The sequence below is a fragment of the Lynx canadensis genome, chromosome C1, assembly GCF_007474595.2.
Source record: "Lynx canadensis isolate LIC74 chromosome C1, mLynCan4.pri.v2, whole genome shotgun sequence".
In the NCBI taxonomy this organism is placed as follows: Eukaryota; Metazoa; Chordata; class Mammalia; order Carnivora; family Felidae; genus Lynx; species Lynx canadensis.
Genome location: NC_044310.1, coordinates 182,633,217 through 182,655,421, shown reverse-complemented (window position 1 = coordinate 182,655,421; position 22,205 = coordinate 182,633,217). Strand labels below are relative to the sequence as shown.

Below are 22,205 nucleotides of genomic sequence, written 5' to 3'. Positions count from 1 at the left end.
GCTGGGGGCAGACATCAGGACTGACTGCGGCCCCGCCCACCAACTCCAGTTATACACCACAGCACTGCAGGTGTGCCCTGCAGGTCCTCACCACACCAGGGATTATCCAAAATGACCAAGTGGAAGAATTCCCCTCAGAAGAATCTCCAGGAAATAACAACAGCTAATGAGCTGATCAAAAAGGATTTAAATAATATAACAGAAAGTGAATTTAGAATAATAGTCATAAAATTAATCGCTGGGCTGGAAAACAGTATACAGGACAGCAGAGAATCTCTTGCTACAGAGATCAAGGGACTAAGGAACAGTCACGAGGAGCTGAAAAACGCTTTAAAGGAAATGCAAAATAAAATGCAAACCACCACAACTCGGATGGAAGAGGCAGAGGAGAGAATAGGTGAACTAGAAGATAAAGTTATGGAAAAAGAGGAAGCTGAGAAAAAGAGAGATAAAAAAATCCAGGAGTATGAGGGGAAAATTAGAGAACTAAGTGATACACTAAAAAGAAATAATATACGCATAATTGGTATTCCAGAGGAGGAGGAGAGAGGGAAAGGTGCTGAAGGGGTACTTGAAGAAATAATAGCTGAGAACTTCCCTGAACTGGGGAAGGAAAAAGGCATTGAAATCCAAGAGGCACAGAGAACTCCCTTCAGACGTAACTTGAATCGATCTTCTGCACGACATATCATAGTGAAACTGGCAAAATACAAGGATAAAGAGAAAATTCTGAAAGCAGCAAGGGGTAAACGTGCCCTCACTTATAAAGGGAGACCTATACGACTCGTGACTGATCTCTCTTTTGAAACTTGGCAGGCCAGAAAGAATTGGCACGAGATTTTCAGGGTGCTAGACAGCAAAAATATGCAGCCGAGAATCCTTTATCCAGCAAGTCTGTCATTTAGAATAGAAGGAGAGATAAAGGTCTTCCCAAACAAACAAAAACTGAAGGAATTTGTCACCACTAAACCAGCCCTACAAGAGATCCTAAGGGGGACCCTGTGAGACAAAGTACCAGAGACATCACTACAAGCATAAAACATACAGACATCACAATGACTCTAAACCCGTATCTTTCTATAATAACACTGAATGTAAACGGATTAAATGCGCCAACCAAAAGACATAGGGTATCAGAATGGATAAAAAAACAAGACCCATCTATTTGCTGTCTACAAGAGACTCATTTTAGACCTGAGGACACCTTTAGATTCAGAGTGAGGGGATGGAGAACTATTTATCATGCTACTGGAAGCCAAAAGAAAGCTGGAGTAGCCATACTTATATCAGACAAACTAGACTTTAAATTAAAGGCTGTAACAAGAGATGAAGAAGGACATTATATAATAGTTACAGGGTCTATCCATCAGGAAGAGCTAACAATTATAAATGTCTATGCGCCGAATACCGGAGCCCCCAAATATATAAAACAATTACTCATAAACAGAAGCAACCTTATTGATAAGAATGTGGTAATTGCTGGGGACTTTAACACCCCACTTACAGAAATGGATAGATCATCTAGACACACGGTCAATAAAGAAACAAGGGCCCTGAATGAGACATTGGATCAGATGGACTTGACAGATCTATTTAGAACTCTGCATCCCAAAGCAACAGAATATACTTTCTTCTCGAGTGCACATGGAACATTCTCCAAGATAGATCATATACTGGGTCACAAAACAGCCCTTCATAAGTTTACAAGAATTGAAATTATACCATGCATACTTTCAGACCACAATGCTATGAAGCTTGAAATCAACCACAGGAAAAAGTCTGGAAAACCTCCAAAAGCATGGAGGTTAAAGAACACCCTACTAACGAATGAGTGGGTCAACCAGGCAATTAGAGAAGAAATCAAAAAATATATGGAAACAAACGAAAATGAAAATACAACAATCCAAACGCTTTGGGACGCAGCGAAGGCAGTCCTGAGAGGAAAATACATTGCAATCCAGGCCTATCTCAAGAAACAAGAAAAATCCCAAATACAAAATCTAACAGCACACCTAAAGGAAATAGAAGCAGAACAGCAAAGGCAGCCTAAACCCAGCAGAAGAAGAGAAATAATAAAGATCAGAGCAGAAATAAACAATATAGAATCTAAAAAAACTGTAGAGCAGATCAACGAAACCAAGAGTTGGTTTTTTGAAAAAATAAACAAAATTGACAAACCTCTAGCCAGGCTTCTCAAAAAGAAAAGGGAGATGACCCAAATAGATAAAATCATGAATGAAAATGGAATTATTACAACCAATCCCTCAGAGATACAAACAATTATCAGGGAATACTATGAAAAATTATATGCCAACAAATTGGACAACCTGGAAGAAATGGACACATTCCTGAACACCCACACTCTTCCAAAACTCAATCAGGAGGAAATAGAAAGCTTGAACAGACCCATAACCAGCGAAGAAATTGAATCGGTTATCAAAAATCTCCCAACAAATAAGAGTCCAGGACCAGATGGCTTCCCAGGGGAGTTCTACCAGACATTTAAAGCAGAGATAATACCTATCCTTCTCAAGCTATTCCAAGAAATAGAAAGGGAAGGAAAACTTCCAGACTCATTCTATGAAGCCAGTATTACTTTGATTCCTAAACCAGACAGAGACCCAGTAAAAAAAGAGAACTACAGGCCAATATCCCTGATGAATATGGATGCAAAAATTCTCAATAAGATACTAGCAAATCGAATTCAACAGCATATAAAAAGAATTATTCACCATGATCAAGTGGGATTCATTCCTGGGATGCAGGGCTGGTTCAACATTCGCAAATCAATCAACGTGATACATCACATTAACAAAAAAAAAGAGAAGAACCATATGATCCTGTCAATCGATGCAGAAAAGGCCTTTGACAAAATCCAGCACCCTTTCTTAATAAAAACCCTTGAGAAAGTCGGGATAGGAGGAACATACTTAAAGATCATAAAAGCCATTTATGAAAAGCCCACAGCTAACATCATCCTCAACGGGGAAAAACTGAGAGCTTTTTCCCTGAGATCAGGAACACGACAGGGATGCCCACTCTCACCGCTGTTGTTTAACATAGTGCTGGAAGTTCTAGCATCAGCAATCAGACAACAAAAGGAAATCAAAGGCATCAAAATTGGCAAAGATGAAGTCAAGCTTTCGCTTTTTGCAGATGACATGATATTATACATGGAAAATCCGATAGACTCTACCAAAAGTCTGCTAGAACTGATACATGAATTCAGCAAAGTTGCAGGATACAAAATCAATGTCCAGAAATCAGTTGCATTCTTATACACTAACAATGAAGCAACAGAAAGACAAATAAAGAAAATGATCCCATTCACAATTGCACCAAGAAGCATAAAATACCTAGGAATAAATCTAACCAAAGATGTAAAGGATCTGTATGCTGAAAACTATAGAAAGCTTATGAAGGTAATCGAAGAAGACTTAAAGAAATGGAAAGACATTCCCTGCTCATGGATTGGAAAAATAAATATTGTCAAAATGTCAATACTACCCAAAGCTATCTACACATTCAATGCAATCCCAATCAAAATTGCACCAGCATTCTTCTCGAAATTAGAACAAGCAATCCTAAAATTCATATGGAACCACAAAAGGCCCCGAATAGCCAAAGGAATTTTGAAGAAGAAGACCAAAGCAGGAGGCATCACAATCCCAGACTTTAGCCTCTACTACAAAGCTGTCATCATCAAGACAGCATGGTATTGGCACAAAAACAGACACACAGACCAATGGAATAGAATAGAAACCCCAGAACTAGACCCACAAACGTATGGCCAACTCATCTTTGACAAAGCAGGAAAGAACATCCAATGGAAAAAAGACAGCCTCTTTAACAAATGGTGCTGGGAGAACTGGACAGCAACATGCAGAAGGTTGAAACTAGACCACTTTCTCACACCATTTACAAAAATAAACTCAAAATGGATAAAGGACCTAAATGTGAGACAGGAAACCATCAAAACCTTAGAGGAGAAAGCAGGAAAAGACCTCTCTGACCTCAGCCGTAGCAATCTCTTACTCGACACATCCCCAAAGGCAAGGGAATTAAAAGCAAAAGTGAATTACTGGGACCTTATGAAGATAAAAAGCTTCTGCACAGCAAAGGAAACAACCAACAAAACTAAAAGGCAACCAACGGAATGGGAAAAGATATTTGCAAATGACATATCGGACAAAGGGCTAGTATCTAAAATCTATAAAGAGCTCACCAAACTCCACACCCGAAAAACAAATAACCCAGTGAAGAAATGGGCAGAAAACATGAATAGACACTTCTCTAAAGAAGACATCCAGATGGCCAACAGGCACATGAAAAGGTGTTCAGCGTCGCTCCTTATCAGGGAAATACAAATCAAAACCACACTCAGGTATCACCTCACGCCAGTCAGAGTGGCCAAAATGAACAAATCAGGAGACTATAGATGCTGGAGAGGATGTGGAGAAACGGGAACCCTCTTGCACTGTTGGTGGGAATGCAAATTGGTGCAGCCGCTCTGGAAAGCAGTGTGGAGGTTCCTCAGAAAATTAAAAATAGACCTACCCTATGACCCAGCAATAGCACTGCTAGGAATTTACCCAAGGGATACAGGAGTACTTATGCATAGGGGCACTTGTACCCCAATGTTCATAGCAGCACTCTCAACAATAGCCAAATTATGGAAAGAGCCTAAATGTCCATCAACTGATGAATGGATAAAGAAATTGTGGTTTATATACACAATGGAATACTATGTGGCAATGAGAAAAAATGAAATATGGCCCTTTGTAGCAACGTGGATGGAACTGGAGAGTGTAATGCTAAGTGAAATAAGCCATACAGAGAAAGACAGATACCATATGGTTTCACTCTTATGTGGATCCTGAGAAACTTAACAGGAACCCATGGGGGAGGGGAAGGAAAAAAAAAAAAAAAGAGGTTAGAGTGGGAGAGAGCCAAAGCATAAGAGACTGTTAAAAACTGAGAACAAACTGAGGGTTGATGGGGGGTGGGAGGGAGGGGAGGGTGGGTGATGGGTATTGAGGAGGGCACCTTTTGGGATGAGCACTGGGTGTTGTATGGAAACCAATTTGTCAATAAATTTCAAAAAAAAAAAAAAAAAAAAAAAAAAACCATACGATCATCTCAATAGATGCAGAAAAAAGCATTAAGCAAAATACAACATCCATTCGTGATAAAAATTCAACAAAGTAGGGTTGGAGGAAACATACGTCAACATAATAAAAGCCATATATGAAAAACCAACAGTGAACATCATACTCAATGGTGAAAAACTAAAAGCTTTCCAAGATCAGGAACAAGACAAGGACATCCAATCTCATCACCTTTATTCAACATAGTAATAGAAGTCATACCCCACAGCAATCAAAAAAAAAAAAAAAAAAAAAAAAAGGCATTCAAATTGGTAAGGAAGAAGTAAACTGCCATTATTTGCATATTATATAATGCGATATATAGAAAACCCCCAAAACCCCAAAAACACAGAGAAAACTCTGTGCTGATGATGTGAAGCCTACTTGGGATTCTGTCTCTCCTTCTCTTTGTACCACCTTCCCCCGGATTGTGAGTGCATGCTCTCTCTCTCAAACTTAAAAATTCTTTTTAAATGTCCATTTTACCCAATGTACAGATTAAATGCAATACCTATCAAAATACCAATAGTATTTTTCACAGAACTCTTAATAAATAATCCTAAAGTTCATATGAAACCACAAAAGACCCCAAATAGCCAAAGCAATCTTGAGAAACAAGAACAAAGCTGGAGGTATCACAAGGCCAGATGTTATTTTATTTTATTTTATTTTATTTTATTTTATTTTATTTTATTTTATTTTATTTTATTTTATCTTATTTTATTTTTTAATGTTTTTATTTACTTTTGAAGGAGAGAGAGACAGAGCACGAGCAGGGGAGGAGCACAGAGAGAGGGAGACAGAATTTGAAGCAGGCTCCAGGCTCTAAGCTGTCGCACAGAGCCCAATGCAGGGCTCGAACTCACAAACTGTGAGATCATAACCTGAGCTGAAGTCGGACGCTTAACTGACTGAGTCACCCAGGCGCCCCACAAGGCCAGGTTTTAAACAATACCACACAGCTATATTAATAAAAACAGTATGGTACTGGCACAAAAACAGACACATAGATCAATGGAATGGAATGAGAGCCACACTTATATGGTCAATTAATCTATAACTGAGGAGGCAAGAATACACAATGGGGAAAAGACAGTCTTTTCACTAAATGGTACTGGGGAAAACTGAACAGCTACATGCGACAGAATGAAACCGGACCACTTTCTTACAGCATACACTAAAATAAAGTCAGAATGATTTAGAGACCTCAATGTAAGACTTGAAACCATAAAACTCCCAAAAGAAAAAATAGGGAGTAAACTCTTAGATATTGGTCTTAGTAGTATTTTTTTGGATCTGTACCTGCAGACAAGGGAAGCAAAAGCAAAAATAAACAATTGGGAATATATCAAGTAAAAAGTTTATGCATGAAGGAAACTATCAGCAAAATGAAAAGGTAACCTACTGAATGGTAGAAAATATTTACAAATGGTATATCTGATAAGAGGTTAAATGTCCAAAATATATAAAGAAGGCACAAATGTGTACACACATACAGGAATATCACTCACCCATAAAAAAGAATGAAATCTTGCCATTTGCAATGACATGGACAGACCCAGAGGGTATTATGCTAAGTGAAGTAAGTCAGAGAAAAACAAATACCATTCACTTCTATGTGGAATCTGAAAGGCAAAACAAAAGAACAAAAAACTGTTAGACCTAAAGACACCTTCAGATGAAAGTAAGGAGATAGAGAACCATCTATCAAGCTAATGGTCAGCCAAAGAAAGCCAGGGTAGCCATACTTATATCAGACAATCTAGGCTTTAAAACAAAGACTGTAACAAGAGATGAAGAAGGGCATTATATCATAATTAAGGGGTCTATCCACCAAAAAGATCTAATAATTGTAAACATTTATTCTCCAAATGTGGAAGCACCCATATATATAAATCAATTAAGCACAAACATAAAGAAACTCATTGATAATAATACCATAACAGTAGGGGACTTCAACACCCCACTTACAGCAATGGACAGATCATCTAATCAGAAAATCAACAAGGAAACAATGGCTTTGAATGACACACTGAACCGGATGGACTTAACAGATATATTTAGAACATTTCTTCCTAAAGCAGCGGAATATGCATCCTTCTCCAGTGCACATGGAATGTTCTCCAGAACAGATCACATATTGGGACACAAATCAGCCCTCAACAAGTACAAAAAGACTGAGATCATACCGTGCATATTTTCAGACCACAATGCTATGAAACTCAAAATCAACCACAAGAAAAAATGTGGAAAGATAAATACTTGGAGACTAAAGATCATCCTACTAAAGAATGAATGGGCTAACCAAGAAGTTACAGAGGAAATTAAAAAGTACATAGAAGCCAATGAAAATGGTAACACCACAGCCCAAAACCTCTGGGATGCAGCAAAGGCGGTCATAAGAGGGAAGTATATAGCAATCCAGGCCTTCCTAAAGAATGAAGAACGGTCACAGATACTCAACCTAACCTTACACCTTAAAGAGCTGGAAAAAGAACAGCAAGTAAAACCCCAAACCAGCAGAAGACAGGAAATAACAAAGATTAGAGCAGAAACCAATGCTATGGAAACCAAAAAACACAGTAGAACAGAACAATGAAACCAGAAGCTGGTTCTTTGAAACAATTAACAAAATAGATAACCCCCTAGCCAGTTTGATCAAAAAGAAAAAGGAAAGGACCCAAGTAAATAAAATCAAGAATGAAAGAGGAGAGACCACAACCAACGCCACAGAAACACAAACAATAATAAGAGAACATTATGAGCAATTATATGCCAATAAAATGGGCAATCTGGAAGAAATGGACAAATTCCTAAAAACATATAAACTACCAAAACTGAAACAGGAAGAAATAGAAAATTTGAACAGACCCATAACCAGTAAGGAAATTGAATCAGTAATCAAAAATCTCCCAAAAACAAGAGTCCAGGGCCAGATGGCTTTCTGGGGGAATTCTACCAAACATTTAAAGAAGAGATAGCACCTATTCTCTTGAAGGTGTTCCAAAAAACAGAAATGGAAGGAAAACTTCCAACTCTTTCTACGAAGCCAGCAAGCCAGCATTACCTTGATTCCAAAACCAGACAGAGACTTCACTAAAAAGGAGAACTATAGACCAATTTCCCTGATGAACATGGATGCAAAAATCCTCAACAAGATACCAGCAAACCAGATGCAACAATACATTAAAAAAATTATTCACCACGACCAAGCGGGATTTTACCTGGGATGCAGGGCTGGTTCAATATCCACAAATTAATGTGATACATCACATCAATAAAATTAAGGGCAAGAACATGATCCTCTCAATAGATGCAGAGAAAACATTTGACAAAACACAGCATCCTCTCTTGATAAAAACCTTCAAGAAAGTATGGATAGAAGGATCACACCTCAAGATCATAAAAGCTATATACGAAAGACCCACTGCTAATATCATCTTCAATGGGGAAAAACAGAGCTTTCCCCCTAAGGTCAGGAACAAGACAGGGGTGTCCACTCTCGCCACTATTATTCAACATGGTATTGGAAGGTTTAGTCTCAGCAATCAGACAACACAAAGAAATAAAAGGCATCCAAATCAGCCAGGAGGAGGTCAAACTTTCACTCTTCGTAGATGGCATGATACTCTATATGGAAAACCCAAAAGATTCCACCCCAAAACTGCTAAAACTGATCCATGAATTCAGCAAAGTCAAAGTCTATAAAATCAATGCAAAGAAATCGGTTGCATTCCTATACACCAACAATGAAGCAGCAGAAAGAGAAATCAAGGTTCAATCCCATTTACAATTGCACCAAAAACGATAAAATACCTAGGAATAAATCTAACCAAAGAGGTGAAAAATCTATACACTGAATACTATAGAAAGCTTATAAAAAAATTGAAGACACAAAAAAATGGAAAAAGATTCCATGCTCCTGGATAGGAAGAACAAATATTGTTAAAATGTCAATACTACCCAAAGCAATCTACATATTCAGTGCAATACCTATCAAAATAACACCAGTATTCTTCACAGAGCTAAAACAAAAACAAAAACGAAAACAAAAAACCCTAAAATTTGGGGGCGCCTGGGTGGCGCAGTCGGTTAAGCGTCCGACTTCAGCCAGGTCACGATCTCGCGGTCCGTGAGTTCGAGCCCCGCGTCAGGCTCTGGGCTGATGGCTCAGAGCCTGGAGCCTGTTTCCGATTCTGTGTCTCCCTCTCTCTCTGCCCCTCCCCCGTTCATGCTCTGTCTCTCTCTGTCCCAAAAATAAATAAACATTGGAAAAAAAAAAAAAACCCTAAAATTTGTATGGAACCAGAAAAGACTCCAAATAGCCAAAGAAATCTTGAAAAAGAAAACCAAAGGTGGAGACATCACAATCCTAACTTCAAGCTGTATTACAAAGCTATAATCATCAAGACAGTATGGTACTGGCACAAAAACAGACACTCAGTGGAACAGAATAGAGAACCCAGAAATGGACCCACAAACATATAGCTGACTAATCTTTGACCACACAGAAAAGAATATCCAATGGAATAAAGACAGTATCTTCAGCAAATGGGGCTCGGAAAACTGGACAGTGACATGCTGAAAAATGAACCTGAACCACTTTCTTACACCATACATAAAAATACACTCAAAATGGATGAAAGACCTAAACATAAGATAGGAAGCTATCAAAATCCTAGAGGAGAAAGCAGGAAAAACCTCTTTCAACTCAGCCACAGCAACCTCTTACTCAACAGATCTCTGGAGGCCAGGGAAACAAAAGCAAAAATGAACTATTGGGACCTCATCAAAATAAAAAGCTTCTGCACAGGGAAGGAAAGAATCAGCAAAACTATAAGGCAACCAACAGAATGGGAGAAGATATTTGCAAATGACGTATCAGATGAAGGATTAGTATCCAAAATCTACAGAGAACTTATCAAACTCAACACCTAAAAACCAAATAATCCAGAATATATTTGCAAATGACGTATCAGATGAAGGATTAGTATCCAAAATCTACAGAGAACTTATCAAACTCAACACCTAAAAACCAAATAATCCAGTGAAGAAATGGGCAAAAGACATGAATACACACTTCTCCAAAGACATCCAGATGGCCAACTGACACGTGAAAAAATGCTCAACATCACTCATCATCAGGGAAATACAAATCAAAACCACACTGAGATACCACCTCACACCTGTCACAATGGCTAACATTAACAACTCAGGCAACAACAGATGTTGGCGATGATGCGAAGAAAAAGGATCTCTTTTGCATTGTTAGTGGGAATGCAAGCTGGTGCAGCCACTCTGGAAAACAGTATGGGGGTTTCTCAAAAAATTAAAAATAGAACTACCCTACGACCCAGCAATTGCACTCCTAGGTATTTAGTACAGGTATGCTGTTTCGAAGGGACACATGCACCCCCATGTTTATAGCAGCACTATCCACAATAGCCAAAGTATGGAAAGAACCCAAATGTCCATTGAAGGATGAATGGATAAAGAAGATGTGGTGTATATATATATATATATATATATATATATATATATATACACACACACATACATACATACAATGGAGTATTACTCAGCAATCAAAAAGAATGAAATCTTGCCATTTGCAACTACGTGGATAGAACTAGAGGGTATTAGGCTAAACAAAATCAGAGAAAGACAAACATCATATGACTTCACTCATATGAGGAATTTAAGATACAAAACAGATGAACATAGGGAAGGGAAGCAAAAATAATATAAAAACAGGGAGGGAGACAAAACATAAGAGACTCTTAAATATGGAGAACAAACAGAGGGTTGCTGGAGGGATTGTGGAGGGGGGATGGGCTAAATGGATAAGGGGCTTAAGATATCTACTCCTGAAATCATTGTTGCACCATGTGCTAACTAACTTGGATGTAAATGATAAAAAATAAATAAATTATAGAAAATTAAAAAAAAATAGTAGAATGAGATAAAAGCAAATCTAGTTAATAATATCATCATGGATGCAAAGATTAAACAAGGATTTATAAGTTTTTTAATTAAAAAACGTAAACGTCCAACAATATGAGAGCAGTTAAATCATGGTTACATAGTGTAATTGTTTGGTGTTCAGGGACTGCAATTTGACCGCTTAGATTAAATCCTGGTTTTGCAACACAAGAACTGTGAGACCTTTCGAAAATTACTTAAATTCCTTATGCTTCCATTTCCTTGCCTATAAATGGGCATAATTACAGTACCTGCCTCCTTGTACTGTCACTTGGCACAGTGCTTGATATATTCCTAGATAACTGTACAGCAAGAATGGTTCAGAAGATGCATTCATAAGATAGTCTACTCTTGAGGCATTAAAAATAGTATATAGAAATAAGAAAAAAAAACAGATTCATAAATACAGAGAACTGGTGATTGTCAGAGGGGAGGAGGGTGAGGGAACAGGTGAAATAGGTCAAGGGGATTAAGACGTGCAAATAAGTGACAGGGATTAAAAGTACAGCATTGGGAATATTGTCAATAATGTTACAGTAACTTTGTATGGTGACATACGGTAACTACACTTAGGGTAAGCATTTTGTAATGTATATAATTACCAATTCATTATGCTAAACATCTAAAATGATATAGTATCGAATGCCAACTGTACTTCAATTAAAATTTTTTAATTTTTTATTTATTTATTTATTTTTTAACATTTTTTTTTAACGTTTTATTTATTTTTGAGACAGAGACAGAGCGTGAACGGGGGAGGGGCAGAGAGAGAGGGAGACACAGAATCGGAAGCAGGCTCCAGACTCTGAGCCATCAGCCCAGAGCCCGACGCGGGGCTCGAACCCACGGACCACGAGATCGTGACCCGAGGTGAAGTCGGACGCTTAACCACTGAGCCACTCAGGCGCCCCAAAATTTTTTTATTTTTAAAAAAAAATTTTTAATGTCTATTTATTTTTGAGAGAGAGAGAGACAGAGAGAGAGCGCGAGCGCAAGTGGGGTAAGAGCAGAGAGCGACACACACAGAATCCGAAGCAGGTTCCAGGGTCTCAGCTGTCAGCACAGAGCCCAATGCAGTGTTTAAACTCACAAACCGGGGCGCCTGGGTGGCGCAGTCGGTTAAGCGTCCGACTTCAGCCAGGTCACGATCTCGCGGTCCGTGAGTTCGAGCCCCGCGTCAGGCTCTGGGCTGACGGCTCGGAGCCTGGAGCCTGTTTCCGATTCTGTGTCTCCCTCTCTCTCTGCCCCTCCCCCGTTCATGCTCTGTCTCTCTCTGTCCCAAAATAAATAAAAAACGTTGAAAAAAAATTAAACTCACAAACCATGAGATCATGACCTGAGCCAAAGTCGGACACTCAACTGACTGAGCCACCCAGGTGCCCCTAAAAAATTTTTAAATGTAGGCAATAAACCACAGTAGTATTAGTCTAACCTGTTACTTTGTCTCCAATAGACATCACAGATATTTTCATATTATAGAATAGTTATTGCAAATATCTTGAAAAGCTGTTTGTGCTTATCACCAGTTTGAAATTAATAGAGTTTATAAGAACACCATTAGGTCTTGTTATTGAATGCACCAGTAAAGAAACAACTGTTAAATTATCACAATTACTATTGAACTTTTTAATTTTTTTTTGAGAGAGAGAGAGAGAGAGAGAGAGAGAGAGCAAGCAGGGGAGAAGGACAGAGGGAGAGAGAGAGAGGAATTTTCAGCAGGCCTCACACTCAGTGCGGAGCCTGATGTGGGGCTTGATCCCATGACCCGGAGATCATGACCTGAGCCAATATCAAGAGTTGGACACTCAATCAACTAAGCCACCCAGGTACCCCTGATAAAAACATTTTAAAGGAACTGAATTTTTTTTAAAAAGATGAAACTCAAGAAAATTAAGACTCGTCCAAGGTTACACAAGTATAAATGTATATTATACTTAAATGTATCATTGGCTCTAGAAAATATTAATTAAAAGCACACAAATTGTGGCCAAATAGCTTTATGTTTTTAGTGGCCAACATACGGTTTCACAACCATGGTTTATCATCTTTCACATAGCCTGCCATAAGGGCCAATCTCATCTGCTAACCCTATAATAAGCTCCTTGAGCAGATGAGATGAGATTAACATTGACACGTTTTACATGTCTCTAGTGAGATCACTTAATTAAATCAGCTCTTTGGTTGCCAAGCCTAAATGGACTTTGTACCATTGAATCCAGTGGTCCTCATGTATGGTTGCATACTGGAATCACTGGGGAACTTAAAAGTATTGAAGCCTAGGATCTACTCCCTGAGATTCTGATCTAATTGCTCTGGGGTGCAAGCCTTGTCATGGGGAATTTTCCCCTTGTATTTTATAAATATACAGTAAAATTCATTTTACTGTGAATATGCATACCCTCACCATCCAAATTCCACAATTAATTTTTTTAAACTTGCTCATCACATATCAATCCATCTATCAATCTCCTCTATCCATCAAAGTGTTTTTCCTTTTTCTGATTCATTTCCAAGTAAATGGCGACTATCATATACTGCCCTGCATGAGGTATTTAAAAAATTCCTCAATTTGTGACGTGTAGCTAAGGCTGTGAACCACTGATTTAGATTTCATTTAGCATTTCCAGTGGAGTTGGGTATCAGTGGCCAGCTTCCTGCTCTGTAGGTACTATAGAGATAAAACACACAGGAAGCAAAAGAATAGTATCATCCCAGTCACTCAAGTCTATTGCCTTTGAGTCCCAATATCCAGGGTTATTTCTTTTTAAGAATGCTATAAAAATTCAGCAAAAAAGAGAGCATGAGCTCTCTAACATTCTTAGTGAATGGCCATGCACAAAACAATCATAATACAACTTTCAATAGCTACAAAATGGGATCTGGCTTCACAATTTTAGTTTCAGTATTATATTACAGATATGTGAACAGCAATCACCTGATTTTACTTAATGGGGCAACAAACTTAGGAGGGTTCAAAAACTTGTCCAAAGTTAGAGAATTAGTAGAGCTAGGTCCTCTCAAAATCCATCATTTATTATATTTAGCTTGATAATTGGCATTAAAAAATTAGACAACACAAATCAGAAAATAAAATCTCATACCTGGAGTTTTCCCTTTTCATAGGCCAGTTTATTTTTACTCTCAGTAATTCTTCCCAAGACCTTTTCCACCTGCTGTTGAGCCAGCTGGGAAAGCAAACACAGGTATCAGTACCTTGGCAGAGAAAGGAACAACCATTTTCTGAACAAGCATTTATACTCTTATCATTTCTACAGTGATGAAACCAGGATTCATATTTGTCTTTGCGGCCTCTTAGTTTTTCCCTACATAGCTGATCATAGTGCTAATATGCAACATTAAAGGATTGCTAGTGAAAGTATGAGTGCCTTAAATGTCCCAGAGTTTGTAGTTTTTTGCTTATTCTAAGTTTACTTATTTATTTTGAGAGAGAGAGAGAGCGAGCACATGAGCAGGCATGAGTGGGGGAGAGGCAGAAAGAGAGGAAGAGAGAGAATCCCAAGCAGGGATGCGGGGCTTAGTTCCACGAACTGTGAGATCATGATGCCAGCCAAAACCAAGAGTTGGACGCTTAACAGACTGAGCCACACAGGCGCCCCTGTAGTTGCAATCCAACCCAGATGTGGGGTGGTTGTATCAGCGGTTGCAGATATGCAGTTTAAAGATTATACATTTCTTTAAGAAAACAGGAGCTGCAGATCATTACAACTGTGTAGACAGAAGACATTTCAGTTACCATGCAAGAAGGAGTAAAAAAAAATCTCTGAACAAAAGAAACATTTATTGGAAATTCCAATATTGTCTGATCAAGCACTCTACACAGTGTTATCCTGGAGAAACACTACTGAAGGCTCTATATTTCAAGAAATTACATATTTTATCATTCAAACAGCCTTTAATAATGACAGTTATTTTTTATATGTCTTTTTCCTCAGACTTTTTCAGAAAAAATAAGTATAAAATACAGTTTCATTTTGATTAAATTTTGGTCCTTGTTGGTACTCCAGTGATTGAATTTGGAGTGATTACATATTAGTGATTGAATATGGAAAGTTTCACCTTCCATGATCTATTTCAGTGTTATATCTTAACAGCAGGACATACTGATATTTGCCTTATGTCAAAATCATCTTCACAAATAAACTGCAAGAATAATACACACAAAAGCAAATGTAACTGAGAACGCAAATTCTTTTTTTTTTTTTTTAATGTTTATTTACTGTTGAAAGAGACAGAGACAGAATGGGAGTGGGTTAGGGGCAGAAAGAGAGGGAGACAGAGATCTGAAGCAGGATCCAGGCTCCAAGCTGTCAGCACAGAGCCTGACGCGGGGCTTGAACTCACGAGCTGTGAGATCATGACCTGAGCTGAAGTTGGACACTCAACCAACTGAGCCACCCAGGCGCCCCAAGAGAACGCAAATTTTTTTTTTTTTTTTTTTTTTTTTTTTTTTTTTTTTTTTTTAGTGTTCATTTATTAAAAATATGGAACGCTTCACGAATTTGCGTGTCATCCTTGCGCAGGGGCCATGCTAATCTTCTCTGTATCATTCCAATTTTAGTATATGTGCTGCCGCAGCGAGCACGAGAACGCAAATTCTTAATCACATTGGCCAATGAGCTGCACTATGGATCATTTGCAGTAAATCTTTAGTGGGAAGTGTTATTAATGCTGGTAAATATCCTACATTGACATAATTACTATAGACCAGGAGGCCTTTTCAGCATTTAAATCCAAAGAATTTAGACTTGTTTTATGTTCAACTTTAGGCAAGTTAATAAAGATGTCAACATATGTAGAGATATGAATTTATACAAGAGATAATTCTCACCATCTCCAACACTGTTATAGCTATTCCTTAGTTATCACTTTGTAGTGCACTTTATTTCAAGTGTTATGAATATTTTCCAAATAAAAGCAAAAACACATTCCAAACTAGATTACTATGTAATAACATGTAACTCATTTCTTCTTGGGTTCAAAATACTTTCATGATAGCATATGTTCTACAAGAGGGTACACTAGTCTGGAGCATTGTTTTCCCTTTGGTAGTTGCCTTGGCTAGAAGAATTAGGCCATTTTAGACATTCTAGGCTTGATAAAAACCTATGGAAAAGCCATAAAGAGTGATTAGTTCTTCTATACAACCCACCCCAAATTATGCACATTCAATATAAAAATTTATATCCAATTTTTGGCATCAGTGGGTTAACCATTATGGCCCATCTAAGTGTTTGTCCTATCAGACCAGTATTTTTTTCATACATAATTATACATATTCATACATTGTTTCTTAAACTTTCAATTTTAATCACTATATGTGGTTCCCACTAAGGCAAAGGAAATTATTTTTTTAAAGCATTCAGGCCAATAAAGTATTGGTTTCAAAATAAACTAAGGGTGGGGCTCCTGGGTGGCTCAGCAGGCTATGTGTCTGACATCGGCTCAGGTCATGATCTCACTGTTCGTGGGCTGGAGCCCCGCATCAGGCTCTGTGCTGATAAGGCGGAGCCTGGAGCCTGTTTCAAATTCTGTGTCCCCCCTCTCTCTTTGCCCCTCCCCCACTCACACTCTACCTCTCTCTCTCAAAAATAAACATTAAAAAAATTAAAAAGCCAATTTGACAATAAATTACATTTAATAAAAAAAATTTTTAATTAAAAAAAATTTTTTAAAAACCACACAAAATAACCTAATGGAAATATACACTGTTATCAATAAATAGGAGGTTAGAACATATTACCATAAAATTAATCATCAATTAATTTTCTGTCAGTGTAACACATACAGTCCCCCTTTCCCACAATACTTTCTATTTTGGAAACTATGAGGTAAAAACATTCCATGAACACAACATTTGGGATAATGTTCTGACCAAGTCTTCAGCAAAATAAACAAGGATGGCCAATGATGTTATAAAAACAAAACTATACCATAACCACAAAAGCATAGGTATTTAAAATTCAGTTCTAAGTTCTATAAACTGTGGTGCCCCATGTGCTATAAAGTGCAATATAAAATACCAAGAGCTAGATTTAAACCTAAAATATGCTAGCTATAACAAACACTCAAAGATAACTTTGCTTGTCTTCTTGGTATATGAAGTCTTTTTTTTCCGCAGTAACTTAAATGATCTGGGTCTCTTATAAAAGATGTCCAGGAATTTTTTAAATAATGGCACTTTTTACCTCAATAAAGTTCCCTCTTTTAGGCAAAGGCATAAATTCCATTAATCTTTTAAATATACTTTAAAAATGATTTCCTCTTTTTTGGTCACCTAAGAGAATGTTAACACAGTGATAGTGTAAACTGTCTAAGCAAAATCAAAATGTGATATTTGACACAAGGTCACTTATTTAAATTCAGAACAAACAGAAAAGAAATTGTTCAAGTTGTTCCAGTTGCTAAGGGAAAGCAGATATTAAAGCAGTAGTTTAAATTATTGTGTCCAGATTATTTAAATAGGGCTTATATTTAAGAGAATCAACGGAAGACCAGAAAAATTAGAGAGCACTTAAATGAGTGAATATCTCAGATGCTGAGTTGTGGAAGTCCAGAGATTAACCTTTGCATAAAAAATCTTGGCAATATACTAAAAAGACCATTAATATGCAAGCAAAAGAGAAATTGGAGACTCACTTGAGAATTCGAATACCAAGAAAAATGCTAATTGTTAGAATATGCATTTTAACTGATATACAAAGATATCATCACTCCTTGGAAAAGCAGGAAGCAAACATAAAATTATCTTAAGAAATAAAAGGTAGGTTGACAAGGATCAATTGTAAGCCACAAAATGATTTCTAAAATCATTTTTAAAATTAAGATGAGCTCTGAAAGTTAGAAGGCTATTAGAAGAATACATGAAACCAAAAGATACTAGCATCTTGATAAAGCTATTTTATGAGCAGATTGTAAGCAGGGATTTTTTTGAAGATTTTATTTTTAAGTAATCTCCACACCCAAAGTAAGGGTTCAAACTCACAACCTTGAGATTGAGTTGCATGCTCTACTGACTAAGACAGGCACCCCTGTATGCAGGGATTTTATTCAAAATATTTAACAACTGGTTTGCATGGGTCACAGCAAACTGAGCCAACTTGGACACCTACATGAGTGTGCACTGAATGTCATCCTAGTTGTAAGAAATATTACATTTAATTCACAGTTTAATTTCAAATCATTGAAGTCCTGGTTGCATAGGGAACTATACTTCTGTCTAGTGCTACTGTTTGAAAATGTATGTTTAAAATCCAAAAGAAGGGGCACCCGGGTGGCTCTGTCAGACTCTTGCTTTCAAATCAGGTCATGATCTCACAGTTCGTGGGATTGAGCCCCATGTCGGGCTATGCACTCAGCTTAAAAAAAAAATCCATTTGGATCATTTCTCACTGTGGTTCCCTGCATGACTGACTATAGTAATAGACTTAAATTATACCATCATTAAAGGCTGAAATAATAAAAATAAGCCCAAAATTGGTGTGAAGAAGAAAAGAGAATAATGTTTATACATGTATTAAGTATGCTAAGCATTGTGATGGGTACTTTACGCACAATATGATATTTAATCCTCATGCACTGGCAAGACAGACGTGACCCTCCTTGTGTTCTACTCAATCTTTCTAAAACACCTATTATGGGAGTGCCTGGGTGGTTCAGTCGGTTGGGCGACCGACTTCACTCAAATCATGATCTCACAGATTATGCTGACAGCTCAGAGCATGGAGCCTGCTTAGAATTCTGTGTCTCCTCTCTCTCTGCTCCTCTCCCACTCTCATTCTGTCTCTCTCCTTCAAGAATAAATAAACACTAGAAAATTAAAAAAATTTTTTTAAATACCTATTATGTATTAGGTGCTATGCTAGGCAAGGGAGTGTAAAGATGAGTAACTACTGCTCTTGCATCAGAAGACAGTGAAGGCAGATGCATCAACAAGTCAATTTCTAATTCACAAAGTTACCATTTTGATATGTGCAGACACAGTGTGCTGTGATTAAGGGAGATTTCCTTAGCCCCAAGGGCCATAGGGTTTAAGCCCTGCCCAGGCCACACAGTAAATGGAACCTTGAGGGTTGAAACCAGGTCGAACTTCAAATCTGTGGTGTGGCATACACAACATACACTCATAAGCATATCTCCAAAAACCAGTAACAGATTATACTAGAAAGGTAACTCGTATTGAGAATTTCAAGTGTGAATTCCCAAAGAACAAACATACACTGCCAGCATTGAATGGTGATAAGTTTAATGATATTGCTGAGATTAAAAAACAAACTAATACTGACATCTCAACCTCATTTCTCAAGACTCATACAGCCAACTGGAGGACTTCCAGGCAGGCCTGGTCAGAGAAAATTCTATGTGGAAACACAGAACTACAAGCTGGACCTGAGGTGTGGTTTATCATTGGGAGACCTTAAGAGGTGTGGTGAGAAAGCAAGAATCAACACTGACAAAATCATTAGCAGGATCTGTCAAAGTCACTAACAGGGTAAGGCCACAGGCCTACTCACTGGCAGGGGGGCACTGAAAGAATCAGAGAGACTGAGATGTAGTCTTCCAGAAAGACCAGGAGCAAGTAGGCTGATAAGTCTAGCTGATACATGGCCAACAAGCAGAGGACATGGATAAATCTTTAATCTTGGGAAGGGAGGGTTGGTCTGAGATAGTACCAGGAACTAGAGCTAATGCACCTTGTTGCTATAAGAGGAACTTAAACGCCTTTTTTCTGGGACAGTTCAAATACTAAAAATTCAATAAATGTTAGTTATCTGCTACATGCTTTAATGTATTAACTTACTAAATCCTCCAACAACCTCCTAATAATGGTATTACTTCCCCCACTTTGACAGATTAAGAAACTGAGGCTCAGAGAGGTTAAGGCTCATACTCGAGGTCATAGCCAAAATTGAAATGCTGGCCGTCTGGCTCTAAGGCCATGAAAATGTATTAGATTATTCTCTAGGATTTCACAATTGAAGTAATGTACAGCTTATGACAGAGTCTGAAAGAATTTAACTCAGATCAAGACAGACTCACACATGGGGCGCCTGAGTGGCGCAGTCGGTTAAGCGTCCGACTTCAGCCAGGTCACGATCTCGCGGTCCGTGAGTTCCAGCCCCGCGTCGGGCTCTGGGCTGATGGCTCAGAGCCTGGAGCCTGTTTCCGATTCTGTGTCTCCCTCTCTCTCTGCCCCTCCCCCGTTCATGTTCTGTCTCTCTCTGTCCCAAAAATAAATAAACGTTGAAAAAAAAAAAATTAAAAAAAAGACAGACTCACACCAGGGTCTTCTATGCAGTTTTCAAAGGTGATTTGCATGTTATAGAAGCAGTAACTAATTCTTTTTCAAGTACTCAAAAGCACACAGGAAACTTACTAGCTGCTTAACAGAATGATCATCTCTTTAAATATCCTCCACTTAGAGATGGTCTAAACTCTACCATTTATTTGTATTGCACTGACTGTGTCAAACAGCTTTTAGAAATCGTACTTATTACTGATTGCCTAATGGAAATGTCAAAAAAGGAAAAGAAAAATACAGCCTTCTACCTCATAATTTATGGAATAAGAAGTATTTTAAAACATTAGAAATATTCATACTTTTCAGTATTATAGATCATCTGTGGAGGCAGATGTTTATTAGCTGCCTTAAATTCTTGTTTTATTAATCTTTTACTGTTTGAGAACTTGTAGGGCTCTCTGCCATAGTCAGCCCGAGTTATTCAGGACTAAATGATAATTATTAAAACACAAATGAAGAAAATCCATCTCCTAACTTCTGATTTTTTAAAACACACTAGTCATTAATTCCTAATTTAGACTGACCTTTTTATACCCACCTCATTGTAATCAGAAGGGACTTGCTGAAGTTCTAGGGAAGCCATTTGTTCTGACAGGTGCTTATTCTTTTCCTCTAGAGTCTGTAGGTTGTGGGTCAATGTATTTATGTCTACCTTTGAAACACAAAAGGAGAAAAGAAATCTATTTATGCCAGATCCAAAAGCATTATCTTGCTTTTAAAATGACATTTGTGGGGAGCCTGGGTGGCTCAGTCAGTTGGGTGTCTGACATCGGTTGGGTGTGACATCGGCTCAGGTCATGATCTCACAGTCCGTGAGTTCGAGCCCCGTGTCGGGTTCTGTGCTAACAGCTCGGAGCCTGGAGCCTGCTTCAGATTCTGTGTCTGCCTCTCTCTCTGCCCCTCCCCTGCTCAAGCTCTGTCTCTCTCAAAAATAAGCAAACATTAGGGGCGCCTGGGTGGCGCAGTCGGTTAAGCGTCCGACTTCAGCCAGGTCACGATCTCGCGGTCCACGAGTTCGAGCCCCGCGTCGGGCTCTGGGCTGATGGCTCAGAGCCTGGAGCCTGTTTCTGATTCTGTGTCTCCCTCTCTCTCTGCCCCTCCCCCGTTCATGCTCTGTCTCTCTCTGTCCCAAAAATAAATAAATGTTGAAAAAAAATTTTTTTTAAATAAATAAATAAAACAAATTAAAAAAAAATAAGCAAACATTAAAAAAAATTTTTTAATGACATTTGTAACTGTAAAATAGCAGTTATTGTATGAACATGTTATCCTGTGTCTAAATGCAGGGATTTGTAGTCTGACAGCTCTGAGAATTTTTTAAAACTTTTTTTCCTTTTCTTTTACATTTTTTCAGCTTTTCTAGTTGTCTTCAGAAGGAGGATTATGACAAATTACCTAATTCACATATACTAGAAGTCCTTCTGGTACTTGATATTTACTTAAATATTAATTTAAGCTAATGAGTACAGATGCAGAAGGCCTCTGCAAAAATACTAGTAAAATGAATCTTGCAATATATAAAAAGGATAACAAACCAGGACCAAGTTTATCCCAGTAATACAAACATTATTGAACACCCGAAATTAATTAGTAGACTATAGTATATAGAAGAAAAACTATAATGGCAATTTATATAGATGCAGAAAAAGCATTTCACAAAATTCAACATTTATGATAAAAACTCAGCAATCTGGAAATGAAAGGGAACCATCTCTACCTGATCAAGTGTATCTATAAAACACCTACAATTAATATCA

At 37.9% G+C, this 22,205-nt stretch overlaps 1 protein-coding gene and 1 non-coding gene across 2 annotated transcripts in view; both read right to left on the bottom strand.

The window, feature by feature from the left end:
* The window catches only part of CCDC150 (coiled-coil domain containing 150), a 102,900-nt gene that overhangs the window by 32,848 nt on the left and 47,847 nt on the right, over nucleotides 1-22,205 (bottom strand). The window contains exons 14-15 of the mRNA XM_030325317.1: nucleotides 20,987-21,100; nucleotides 14,231-14,314 (exon numbers count right to left, since the gene is read on the bottom strand). Coding sequence (XP_030181177.1) covers nucleotides 14,231-14,314; nucleotides 20,987-21,100 — 198 coding nt within the window. The remainder of the gene's footprint in view (nucleotides 1-14,230; nucleotides 14,315-20,986; nucleotides 21,101-22,205) is intronic.
* On the bottom strand, nucleotides 15,626-15,732 carry LOC115522501. Its single transcript, XR_003971407.1, has one exon. It is a non-coding gene; the product is annotated as a U6 spliceosomal RNA (small nuclear RNA).